The 13,626-nt window shown below is 39.0% G+C and overlaps 1 protein-coding gene and 1 non-coding gene across 8 annotated transcripts in view; one reads left to right on the top strand and one right to left on the bottom strand.

Annotated features, from left to right (window-relative positions):
- LOC105424069 (uncharacterized) overlaps window positions 1-13,626 on the bottom strand; it is a 474,166-nt gene that overhangs the window by 205,523 nt on the left and 255,017 nt on the right. For all 7 annotated transcript variants that reach the window (XR_016140339.1, XR_016140340.1, XM_089081487.1 and 4 more), the window contains one exon: window positions 169-287. Coding sequence is in view for 5 of the 7 variants with exons in the window: in XM_089081487.1 (XP_088937613.1) it covers window positions 169-287 (119 nt within the window). In the remaining 2 variants the exon portion in view is untranslated. The remainder of the gene's footprint in view (window positions 1-168; window positions 288-13,626) is intronic.
- Window positions 1-13,626, top strand: part of LOC112552396 (transfer RNA isoleucine (anticodon GAU)) — a 134,954-nt gene that overhangs the window by 102,631 nt on the left and 18,697 nt on the right. The window lies entirely within an intron of this gene.

Below are 13,626 nucleotides of genomic sequence, written 5' to 3'. Positions count from 1 at the left end.
TGGCAAAAGGTCATTGATGCAAACGGGGATATTTCGCTGATTAATATTTTTTTTTGTTTTTGAAGAAAGATTGAATTTTACAAAAAAAAGCTCAGAACTTTTTTGTACATCTAATACATATTACATATAAAGATAATTTATATTAATTATAAAGAAAATTATACTTACAGTAATAAGATTATTGGATACATTCAAAAATGTCAAATCTGTTAAATGATGTAGTGCATCAGTAGGAAAATCCTGAAGAAAATTAGCCGAGAGATCTAACCGCAATAAGTTGAAAATTCCTAAAACCATAAACATTATATTTGTTTACATTACAATTTTACACCTTTGTTTTATTATTTTCTATTTCGTCATCACGTTGCAAACAAAAGTATTTTGACAAATAAATTTGAATAATACATTTAAGATCAGTAGGAAATTAGATGAGATTAATGTGCCATCATTTGCATGATATTAAGCTCATGTCGAATTTATTGGTCATAACAAGAAATTCAACTTAAAAACATAAACATGAAAGCAGAATGTTGTACGTGCGTGCATGCGTGCGTACGTACGTGCGTACGTGTGTGTGTGTGGGGGGGGGGGGGGGGAGAGGGAGGGGGGGAGCAAAATCAATCAGAACAAATTAAGATCTTGAGATACAATGCGTCATGAATCATAAACGAAGATATCATAGCATGTATAATATCTGCTGCCGATAAATGTTAAGAACAGGAATTTATTCAAATAAATATTTAAAAAGTATATTCAAATCAATAAAATTCATTAAATAAATCAAATAATTATTAGGTTTAATGTTAAATAATAAATAAGTATTATAAGTATAAGATTAAATTCGGTATTTATGTTATGCAGAGATATATGCCATAAAAAAATAGTGATGTTAATTTGCATCTTTGTTATATTAATATTGTATTGTGATTTCAGCTTTTTATTATTAAAGCTTTTTATTATTAATAAAGCCAATCTGAACAAAATTATTTTTTAAATGTAAACAAGGAATGTCAAGTTTATGTATCCTTTGTTATTTTTGATTTGTATGAAAAAATACTTCGTAGAAAAATTTTGATATATAAAAAGTTTATTTTATAAAAAAATTTATATGTATCAAACAATAAATCTACTTTTAGTTAATACAAAAAATGTAATTAAGAAGTAACACTAACTTCTAATTTCATAAATTAACAAATTTTACAAAGATAAAAAAAGATTATACAGGGTGTACCGCGAGACTTCTGTTATTAGTACAATTGCAAAAATTAATATCACGGTTCTTATTGCGAATATCGCTAAATAAGTATGAAACTTTTGTATTCATCTCGATCTCATCTATTTTCCTATGAGCGGTGGCAGAAGTTTCGCAGTACACCTTATATATATACATATATATATATGTGTGTGTGTGTGTGTGTGTGTGTGTGTGTGTGTGTGTGTGTGTGTGTGTGTGTGTGTGTGTGTGTTGTGTGTGTGTAATTTTTTTTGCTTTGTAAACGCCCCCACAATATCACATTACCACCGCCAAATTTTATCGTAGATTTAAGATATTTTACATTAAATCGCTATCCAATAGGACGTCGCACGTTATTTCTGAAGTAATTCCGAATAAATTGAAGTTACTTTCGTCACTTCATAAAATTTTTGTCCAATCGATAACAGGCCAGTTAATATATTCTGCAACGAATTTCAATCAATCTTTCTTTTTAGAAATAAATGATTTCTTACATGCTTTGCATGAAAAAAGATTATTTTCATCTAAACGACGGCTAATTTTCTCCGTGCTAATATTTTCGAGACGCAATTGGTTCTTAATTTCGGAAGCAATGTAAAATGGATTGCATTTAGAGAGCTTTGCAATTCGGCGATCTAGTTTTTGATCCATTTTTCGCAGTCTGCCAGTTCATCATGCCGTTTTAAAAGTTTCATATTCTTGAAATTATTTTATGATTTTTGTAATAATGCACTATTCACACCAAACACTTTTGCAATGTCAATTTTTCTCTGATTTTTTTAAAACATATTAACCAATTTTTCTTCACTTCTTGGTTTCAGTTAAATGTTGCCTTTTTGCCATATGTAACATAACTTATGATACGAACCACATTTGTTGTCAGAGAGAAGACTAAACTTTTCCAAACATGTTTGTTTACATTGCGTATTCGATTTTGATTACGAGAAATCTTTGTTTCTTAATTTTTGTCAGTAAGTGTACACACACACACACACACACACACACACACACACACACACACACACACACACACACACACACACACACACACACACACCACACCACACGCGTGCGCGCGCACGAATACACAGGGTGTCCCAAAACGCATTTTCTTTTAAGAGTAGATTCTTTAGAACATTCTAATTCTTCACGAAAATTCTAATATGAAAATGTCAAAGCTATAATAATTAGCTATAATAATTTTTAAATTATTGACAATTAAAATTCACTAATCACAGAGCTGATATTTCGCGCGCTCAGACATGGTGATATGATAAGTGGTAAAGGTTCCACCACGAGGGTTCTCTTACAATATCGAGAATATCACAGAAATATACAATAATATTCTTATTAAGAAATTATTTCTGTTTCGGAACTTATTTGTATATTACACAATTAATATCGCAACATAACATCGTAAAATATCTGTTTAATAACGAAATTGTATCATGTGATAGTTGTCAAAAAAAATTCATATTTATTTACATAGTATACTCCAAATGAGGGAGTTTGGGACATCCTGTATATATACTCAAAACTCCCGCATTTAGAATACTACGTGATTCTTTATGCTAAAAGAAACAACTTTTTTCTTTAGCAAAATTACGTGCGACGAATAGTTTTTACAGTGGATTAGATTAAAAGTGACGAATGAGCGCACGTATGTGCGTAATGGTCAAGGCTGGCGTGCGTTCCTCAGGCGCGACCTAGTATTTAATCCTTGACTTCACGTACTATATTGTTTAAAATATAATACAAGTTAACAAAATAAGTATTGTTTTCATCCTTTACGTAACGATTCAATAAAAAGAAGTCTAATTTTGTAGCATCTGGAAATAAAAATAAATGTAAATTATATGTATGAACTGAGCATTATTTTAACTATTTTTTTGTCGTATACGCAATTGCATATGAATATAAAAAAAATACTGAATTTAACGAATACTTATTAATTACGTGAGTACGTAATGACGAAAAGTCAAAAAATTGATTTTTTCATAATAGTATTTAAAGATAAAATATTTAAATTTATAATTTAAGATATTTTGAGAAAGCTAGTTCCCTCTTTATTTTCTCAGAAAAAATTAACAAAAGATTAAACAAAAATGTTTATCTTTATAATATTATTATACATTACAATAATTACATAACTTCATAAAATTTTAATAACGATTAATTTAATTATTAAGAACGAATAATTTTAATAACGATTGTACCGATATCTTGAAACTTTTTCACATATTTCGTAAATGTGTAAAATTATTTCTAATATTTTGTATCAGAGAAGTTAAAAAGATTATAAAAGATATAAAGATATAAAAGATTAAAATTATTTAAATCAGAAAAGTATGAAAAATTATATTTGATAAAATAAATAATTTTGATAATTATGATCTAGACGTTATATAAATAATTGTTTTAAAAATATGTCAAAAATATTATAAAAATATTTTAAATATTTTGGAATAACTGTATTTAAAGTATTATACATATTGCGTATATGCTCTGCAAGAAATTTTTCTTCATAAAAAATAATTTGATTAAATTATTTTTATAATTGTTCAAAAGTTCAAAAGTTCAATTTCTCGTTATTAAGTGTTACATATTCCGTTAAAAGAAAACATTCTATGGATTAAACGGTTAAAATAATAAAGTAGAAAACACAATTCGTAAGTATTTGTGATGTAGAAAGATATTCGTAAGTTTTAATAATAATAGTTGTAAACTCTGAAAAGGGCTGATTAAAAGTTTAAATTTATAAAAGATGTTCGAAATGCAATTCTCTTATTTGCAGGCATTGACTTTGTGAATAAAAGTATCTTGCATAAGCTGCCGCATTTCCGGCATGATACGACGTATATTTAATGGTAAAGCTTCCAAAATAAAAAATAATTAAAAAATAAATTAACGAAAAAAAGAAATTAATGAATAATTAAAATTAACAAAAAATTTAACGAAGTCTAAATAATTCATTAAATTCAGTATTTTTTATTGTTATATGCAATTGCGCAGTAATTAAAATAATAGAATGCTAGTAAATAATATGGTGAATGCTGCTTCATACACTATATTATTTACATTTATTTTTATTTCGAGATAATGCTACGAAATCAGACAATTTTTTATTTATAACGGTCCTCGCGATGTCGTGCGAGTTCGGATGCGCGGACGTGCTCGTCGATTGCCGGATTCGGAAATAATAAAAGTTAGCTGACTCAGATATTGGATAAATATATTTATTTAATTCGGTAATGCGGATACACAGCAGTATAGATTCGCTTAGCGATGTTGATATGTGTTACGACTTGTTCGTTGTGCATCTTGCGGTGCGCGTAAAGTATGCGGGGTGCACTCAGAGTGCGAGGCACGTGCGTCGGGACGAGTGATTTGGTTCGCGTGCAGCGGGATCTATCGTAGGCGCGTGACTGGTTAAACGGCGGTTCGTCGATGGCGCTAGTAATGCACGACGCGTTGTTCGCTGTTGCCGCGTAATAGATGCGCTTTCAAATGTCACGAGATGTCATGAGAATGCTCGCTTTTGCTTGTGGCTTTTACATGAGAGACAAGTATGCTTGTCGAGGATCGAGAATGCTCCGTCTCGTGTGTTTGTGTGATGGCAGGAGTGATGAGACCGAGAATGCTTCGTCTCGGAGTTGGAAAATAGGAGAAACGAGTAACAAGTATGCTTGATAGAAACTGAACATGCTCCGTCCCGGTTTGCTCGTAGAAGGAAGCGTTGAGACTAAGAATGCTCTGTCTCGGAGAAGCGAGAGCTTAAGTATGCTTGACGGGGACCCTGTCCCAATTTCTCACTTTTTGCACAGGATGATATCAGTGTCAAGTATGCTCGGCGGAGATCAGGAATGCCTGATCGTTTCTGAAGACGATTCGGAGAATTGAATCAGTCTGGTTTTTTTACCGGTGATCGACCGGGTTTATATACCCGCCGAGTTTTGTTATTTTGTAGTTTGCAAAATAACGCGGATCGTCGGCGGTATTTGACACGCACGTGACGAGTGCGTGTCGTGTGCACGCGCAACGGGCGGTATGTTCGATCTCGCGCGCGCGATGATCGATGTGTTTGGTATCGAGCCTGATCGCACTTATAGCTAGAATGGTGCGGGAAGCGTATCGTTACCCCTCGCTTTACGAAGGAACGACAAATAATCAAACGATGTAAAATTATTAACGAATATATTTACATAAATTCATGGATATATTTACATTGGCCACTTCGATCAAATCATAACGTGAATCTCTTACCCCCGATATGGGCCTTGTATACGAGGGATACATGTGCGCCGAAGTGGGGCACCGTTATACTTGTCCCGTCGCTCACGTCGACGTTGGTGGTGGCACAGGGTCGTATACGGGGCGGACGGCGGTAGCCCTTGGTGCGTCATGTTTGATTCTCGGGGATCGTGTCTCTATGATGAGGCGGTGGAACGGAGGTAACAGCAGTCGAACGCTATTTGAGAGCCAGATTGGCTGCTCGGCCTGGGCCCGTTGGAGCCGTCGTCTGGTCGGTTGCCGGGATCATCGGGGCAGCTGGTTGGCTGACAAGCGGCCGCATCGTCTCGGTGTGTTTAGCGGTCGGACTGTTGATGTGCGGACGCTGGTCACCCCTGCGGGCCTGGCGATCTGCTGGCTGAGCATCTCGGGCTGTTTCGGCGGCGGCGGAAACTCCGTAGGAGTGCTGGCTGGCGGGTCGTCGACCAAATCGAGGTCAGTAATGTCACCGAATAGTTCTGCCAATTTGGCGGCACAGCGTGGTTCCAGGTGCCGGCTTCAGGCGACGTGACGGCGGTGGTGGAGGCGAGTGGAGCAAAGCCTCCCACTTCCGAACCTGCTGAGCTGTTGATCGCTCCACAGAAGTACCGGGCTTCGATACTCGCCGTGCGTGTGTAGACCGCGTGGTCGGGCCGGACGATTCCATGCGGACAGGGCTGCCATGGAGCAAATGTTCCCACAGGATCTCGAACTCTGAGTTGTATCTCCCGGAGTTTGATTTCGGCGACAGAATCGATCCAAGTCATTGGTGTCCATGCTAGTTGCTCGGTGATAGATTTCGCACGTGGCTATTTGAAATTTCATCTCGGATGCGGCGATATTTATATCCGAATAGTTCTCGGTAGATTATCCCTCTCAGGCGATTTTAATCGCGGATAGCATCGTCATTGGACAATTCGGAATTGTTTTCGCTAATGTTTTTAGTTCCGGGTCGCTAACGTTTTCGTCTTTGTTTTCGGTCGGCGCGGGCTTGAGGTCCTGTACGTAAGATATGTACGTGACGGTTTCACTTTCTCTGTTCGTCGCACAGGTTAAAAATAACGGGCGATATGATTTTTCATATGATTAACGGACTGATAAATTTCGGACAAAGTTTCGCGGCAACCGCGTCTGTTTTATTCAATAATAGATGGAATACGCCGGATACATGCGACGGGTGGAGAAATTCGGCTGGATATTCTTGTGTGACCTCGTGCAAGGCAGTTTTCGCAATTTCGCACGTATCGGGCGATATCCACGAACATCCCGGGCCAATAATAGAAGCGGGCCGTTCGTGCGATCGTTTTGACTATTTGCCTAAGTGCCCGGCGGTTCGTCGTGCATTCGGTGCAACACTTCGGGTCGGCGCTCGCGCGGCACGCATTCCTTCCATTGGTCCGCGACCGACGTGTCACAGAAATCAGTCGAATGAAACAACAGATGATATAGTCGGTTCTAGCGGATGCGGTAGTCTTTGAAATCGCCCGATTTGTGGCGGATCTTTTTGAATTGCCGGCGATATCACGGGCAGGTGACGCGGGGACGGACGGCACTGATAACGGGACATCTTGAAAGGGTATCTGCTATGCGATTGAGCTGGCCCCGGTGGTATTTTACGTCAAACGCGTACTGTTGGAGCTCGAATGCTCAACGTCCGAGCCGTCCGATCGATGACTCCAGTCGCTGGAGCCATCGAAGAGCTTGATGATCGGTCATGACTGTGAATTCATATTTTTTTAGATAATTCCGCATGTGGCGGATCCCCCACACGCCAGGCACTCGAGCTCTGTGGCGCTATAATTGCGCTCAGTCCCGTTTAAGATACAACTCGCGTAAGCAATTACGCGTTCTCTCTCCTCGAATTGCTGAGTTAATACGCCCCGAGGCCGGACGAACTTGCATCGGTAATATAAAATCGCTTGAAATCAGGACCCAGTGAGTATCGAAGCGGAAGTTAGCGCTTGTTTATAAGCTTTCGGAAGGCGTCGTCCTCCCTTGAGCTCCATTACCACTTCGCGTTTTTTTTCGTTAGCTTAGTTAATGGGGCCGCAAAGATAGAGAAATTCGGTATGAAATGTCGATACCAGGAGGCTATTCCCACGAATTGTCTTATCTGTCGGATATTCGTGGGCGCCCAATGTGTGACAACGCGTACTTTATCTAGCTCAGTTCGGATGCCTTGTCAGTCTACAATATGTCCCAGGTATTTTAGTTCGGTTACATAGAAGTGGCATTTATCGAAGCTCAGGCGGAGATGGGCCTCGCGCAATCTTCGAAATACTTCCGCAAGGTGTTTGAGATGGCTTTCAAACGAAGGGCTGACTATATCGTCCAGATACACGAATGTGGGGTTCCAGCTCGGGGCCTAATACGCTATCTAGCAGGCGTTGGAAGATAGCCAGGGCGGAATACAATCCGAATGGCATTACCCGGAATTGCATTAAACCCCGGCCTGGTACGGTGAAGGCGGTGATTGGACGGCTTTCGGGTATAGGGGTACCTGCCAGTATCCTTGTTTAAGATTAAGGATTGATAAATATTTGGCCCCGCGAAGTTTATCTAGTGTGGCTACTATATGCGGCAGGGGGTACGCGTCGCGTAACTTCGTTAACTTTTCGGAAGTCGATGCAAAAACGTGGCTTGCTTTCTTCCTTCTTTTTGACGATTACAACTGATGAGCTCCATGCGCTCTTAGAGTCCATGCATTTCAATTACATCCATTATATCCTCCAATTATAGCCTCCATTTCTCGCACTTTGTCGTCGATGATACGTTGCATTGCAAGGTTTTGGGGTCGGTATCGTTGTTTAATTGGAACGTCTATTTTAACTCAAATGGTATGCAAGATTTTATTAGTGGGACTGCGAACGTCGTTGAGTTTCACTAGTTCGTCGGAAAGAAATTTTTGCAAGACGGCGGTTTTCTTGCACAGTCCACGTCGCCAGTCCGGATGTAATGGGTCATGTGTGCGGGAAATGATCGGAAGGATAATTGTGCGGCTGTGGCGGGATAATGAGATTCAGTCGGGCTCATATGTCTGTTCCGATGAGCATCTGGCTTTCGAGCTTTTATGGGGAAGGTGTGGAAGATGTGTTCGTAATGTTACCCCAGTATTTCTAGCGGTAGCTTAACTTCTCTTAGTGTCATCGTGAGTGTGCCATCGGCTAAGTGCACCTGCCCCTCCCTCTTGATCAGTCGTATCCGCAGCGTTTTTGCTATTTTCGCGGTCTCGTTTATAATTGAGATCTCGGACCTCATGTCTAGGAGTGCGCTAATTCAGTAACCGCCTAGAAACACGGCAAGATGGGGCCGTGGGCCTATATTCTAAGCCTGCTCGGTTTGCGGCCGGGATGTGTTCGGTGTAGCCCCGGCTGCGGATGACAGTCTTTTGTAAGCACCCCGTGTTTTCCGCATTGAGAACAGAATTTTCTCAGCGGTCTTTTACAATTAAAGCGGTCGTATCCTTGTTTCATCACCAACAGGTACTGATCGTATACAGGTGCAACGGTTACAATATTGGCGGTTCCATGGGTAAATTGTTTCTTCCCGTTTTCCTTTTGAGTGCGGGTTTTTTGAATATCTTCGTATTCCTTGGCTTGATCTGCGAGGTCGTATACGTCGATGGTGTCAGTGAGTCGGACGTAAATTTTATATTCGGCACGTATGTTCTCGTACAATCGGTCGACTTTTTCTTGTCGTGAAAAGTTTTCTGCGCGGCATATTATTGTGAGCATCACGGTAGAATACTGTTTAAATGTCTCGTCGCGTTTTTGTTGACGGTCCTGAATTTCACGCGTTAGATGAACCTGGAAACATTTCAGTATTGTCGTCGAAAAGCGTGCAAGAATTCTCCTTATGCTGATCATTCGTTCACGTTATTGCAATACCAAGCGAGTGCGTTTCCTCGTAATATTTCGGGTAATTCATCTAACATGGATGCATCCGTATATTCGTATTGTCGTTGTAGTTTCGTGATTCGAGGAAGGAGAGAGTGTCGCGTTCACCGAAATGGCACCTCCATTTTCTCATTTGGTTCATAATTTTTGCATGTATCAATTCATCGGGCGGGACGGAAAGTGCTTCGAAAAATATGGGCAATGTTTTGTTCGAGACTGGTTGAGCATCCGGCTTTAAGTAGCCATAGTGCTAGGTTTAACGGTCTGGCGGAGCTGACGGTGCAGTTCGTCGAGTGTATCGGCTGGTTCGACGTTTAACAGTCGCGCGAATCGCTTCAGCTTTTGAAAGTGTCTGTATCCACTTGGTCATTTAACTTTTATTAACTTTTATTAACTTTTAAAACAGTCCCTGTTCGGGCGCCATGTAACGATCCGTCCTCGCCGGGCGATATCGTGCGAGTTCGGATGCGCGGACGTGCTCGTCGGTTATCGGGTTTGGAAGTAATAAAAGTTAGCTGACTCAGATATTGGATAAATATGTTTATTTAACTTGGTAATGCGGATACACAACGGTAAAGATTCGCTCAGCGCGGTGTTGGTGCGTATGGTATGTGTTGCGACTTGTTCGTTGTGCGTCTTGCGATGCGCGTAAAGTATACGGAGTGCACTCGGAGTGCGAGGCGCGTGCGTCGGGGCGAGTGATTGATTCACGGCGGGGCCTACTGATCGCGTAGGCGCGTGATTGATTAAACGGCGGTTCATCGATGGTGCTAGTAATGCACGACGCGTTGTTCGCTGTTGCCGCGTGATAGATGCGCTTTCAAATGTTACGAGTGAGAATGCTCGCTCCTGCTTGTGGATTTTACACGAGAAACAAGTATGCTTGTCGAGGACCGAGAATACTCCGTCCCGTGTGCTCATGTGATGGCAGGAGTGATGAGACCGAGAATGCTCCGTCTCAGAGTTAGAAGATAGGAGAAACAAGTGACAAGTATGCTTGACGGAGACTGAAAATGCTCTGTTCCGATTTTTCACTTTTGCACAGGATGATAGTGTCGAGTATGCTCGGCGGAGATCAGGAATGCCTGATCGTGGTTTCTGAAGACGGTTCGGAGGATTGAATCAGTCTGGTTTTTTTTACCGGGGATCGGTCGGGTTTATATACCCGTCGAGTTTTGTTATTTTGCAGTTTGCAAAATAACGCGGGTCGTGGGCGGTATTTGATACGCACGTGACAAGTGCGTGTTGTGTGCGCGCGCAATGGGCGATATGTTCGGTCTTACGGGCGCGTGCCACGATCGGTGTGTTTGGTATCGGGCGCGGGGCCCGATCGTATTTATAGCTAGAACGATGCGCGGGAGGTGTATCGTTACATATTAAATCGTTAAAGGATGAAAACAATATTTATTTTATTAACTTTTATCATATTTTAAACAATATAATGAAGTCGTGAAAGATTAGGTACCAGGCCGCGCCGGTTCTGATCGCTACGCACATACGCGCGCTTATTCGTCACTTTTAATTTGATTTACTGTAAAAATTACTCGTCGCACGCAATGTTGCTGAAGGAAAAAGTTGTTTCTTTTAGTTGTTTCTTTTATAAAAAATTACATAATGTACTCCAAATGCGGGAATTTTGGGACACCTTGTATGTGTGTGTGTGTGTGTGTGTGTGTGTGTGTGTGTGTGTGTGTGTGTGTGTGTGTGTGTGTGTGTGTGTGTACACATATATACAGGGTGTCCCAAAATATATATATATACACATATATACATATATATATATATATATATATATATATACAGAGTGTTTTATTTTAAGTGATATGATCAATTATCTCGCGAATCGATGATTTTATTGAAAAATTTTTCGAACGAAAATTGCATGGCTTGAAGGGGGACACATGTTAGAAATGTGGATTTGACTTTGAGTAGCCTTGTCAAAATCAGATCAAGATCATTAATGTTTTTTTAAATAAAAATCCCTATTTTTTATTATGTATTCTTATGTAGCTTATCTCGCTTTCCAAACACTATTTACAGCACATTTACAACAAAACTTTTGAAGGAATGTTAAATAATCTTTGGGAAGTTTTTCTTCGTTTGAGATCGGCGAATTTGAAGATTAATCCAAAAAAATGTTCTTTCTTTTGTAGAAGGGTAAAATATTTAGGCCATGAGGTTTCTAGAGAAAGGATTTCTGAGAACAGATTCTGAGAAGATTGTTTGTGTACGGAATTGGCCTGTTCCTCGGAATAAGAAGCAGATACGTAGCTTGTTAAGATTTTATTCATATTAAAGAAAATTTGTGAAAGGTTTTTCTTTGATTGCTAAGACTTTGTTTTCTTTAACGGAAAATCAATAGATTTTCATAGAACGAACAGTGTCAGGAGACATTTGAAAAGTTAAAACAATTTTTGGTTTCTTCCCCTATTTTATCCTTTCCCTCCGAAACAGGGAAATTTATTCTTGATATTGATGCTTCTAATCGTGGTATTGGCGCTGTTTTGTCGTAAATACAGGAAGATAGGGAAAAGGTTATCGCACATTATAGCCGAGTCTTTAGCAAAACAGAAAGGAATTACTGTGACTCGTCACGAGTTATTAGCGATTGTGAATTCTTTGAAAAATTTTTATCATTATTTATATGGACGAGAGCTTTTAGATAGAACTGACCATATTTCTTTACGGTGATTGATGTCTTTTAGGTAGTGTTGTGGTCGAGCGATGATTTGCTCGCTTTTGGCCCCCGAGTAATATTAAAAAGGTCGTTCCTTGTCCTTCAACGCGCCGTCGTTATGTTTATCGATTGATTTAAAAAAGAGATTCATCAGAGAGAATTGTGAGACAGATTTGAGAGGAGATGCGCGAACGGGAGATTGTATCACGACCTGTGTGTATTTAATTGTTGTGCTTATTAAAGTTCGTTATTTTGTAAACGGTCTCTAATTATTTCCATGTGACGCGCGAGTGTGAGTTGTGCGAGTAACCGCCAGAGAGAGAGAGAGAGAGAGAGAGAGAGAGAGAGAGAGAGAGAGAGGAGAGAGAGAGAGAGAGAGAGAGAGAGAGAGAGAGAGAGGGAGAGAGCGGAAAGAATGAGTGGAGAGAGAGATGGAGGAAGTGAAAGAGTAAAAGAGGACAAGAGAGAAGTGCGAAAGAGAATAGTAGAGAACAATGAAGGGCCAAAAGGGAGCGAGCGAGAGCGAGAAAAAATGAGAAAAAGAGAATGACCACGGAGATGAGGGAGACGTTTTTTAAAATAAAATTTTCACATTTCATATATATATATATATATATATATATATATATATATAGGGTGTCCCAAAAACTCCCGCATTTGGAATACGCTACGTGATTTTTTATGCTACAAGAAACAACTTTTTCCTTTAGCATAATTGCGTGCGACGAGTAGTTTTTACAGTAAATCAAATTAAAAGTGACGAATGAGCGCGCGTATGTGCGTAGCGGTCAAGGCCGGCGGGCGTTCTTCAGGCCTGGGACTTAATCTTTGATGACTTCACGTATTGTATTGTTTAAAATATAATACAAGTTAACAACATAAGTATTTGTATTCATCCTTTACGTAACAATTCAATAAAAAAAATATGATTTCGTAGTATTATCTAGAAATAAAAATAAATGTAAATTATATGGTGGATGAACTGAGCATTCTATTATTTTAATTATTTTTTTATTGTTGTATGCGCAATTGTATATAACAATAAAAAATACTGAATTTAATGAATACTTATTAATTACGTGAGTATGTAATCACAAAAAATAAAAAATTAATTTTCTTATAATACAATAGTATCTAAATATTTCGTTAAATTCAATATATTTTTTTGTTATATGCAATTGTGCAGTAATTAAATTAATAGAATGCTCAGTTCATACACCATAGTGTATTTACATTTATTTTTATTTCGAGATAATGCTACAAAATCAGACAATTTTTTTATTAAATAGTTAAAGGATGAAAACAATATTTATTTTGTTAACTTTTATCATATTTTAAACAACAATATAGTACGTGAAGTCGTCAAAGATTAAGTACCAGACTGCGCCGGCCTGAGAAACACGCGCCAGCCCTGACCGCTATGCACATACGCGCGCTCATTCGTCACTTTTAATCCGATCCACTGTAAAAACTATTCGTCGCATGCAATTTTACTAAAGAGAAAAGTTGTTTCTTTTAGCATAAAGAATCACGTAGTACTCCAAATGCGG

Source organism: Pogonomyrmex barbatus, unplaced genomic scaffold (genome assembly GCF_055798465.1).
Source record: "Pogonomyrmex barbatus isolate J1 unplaced genomic scaffold, ASM5579846v1 scaffold5, whole genome shotgun sequence".
Classification (NCBI taxonomy): Eukaryota; Metazoa; Arthropoda; class Insecta; order Hymenoptera; family Formicidae; genus Pogonomyrmex; species Pogonomyrmex barbatus.
The sequence above is the reverse complement of the archived record's forward strand: the minus strand, read 5'-3'. Positions and strand labels throughout refer to the sequence as shown.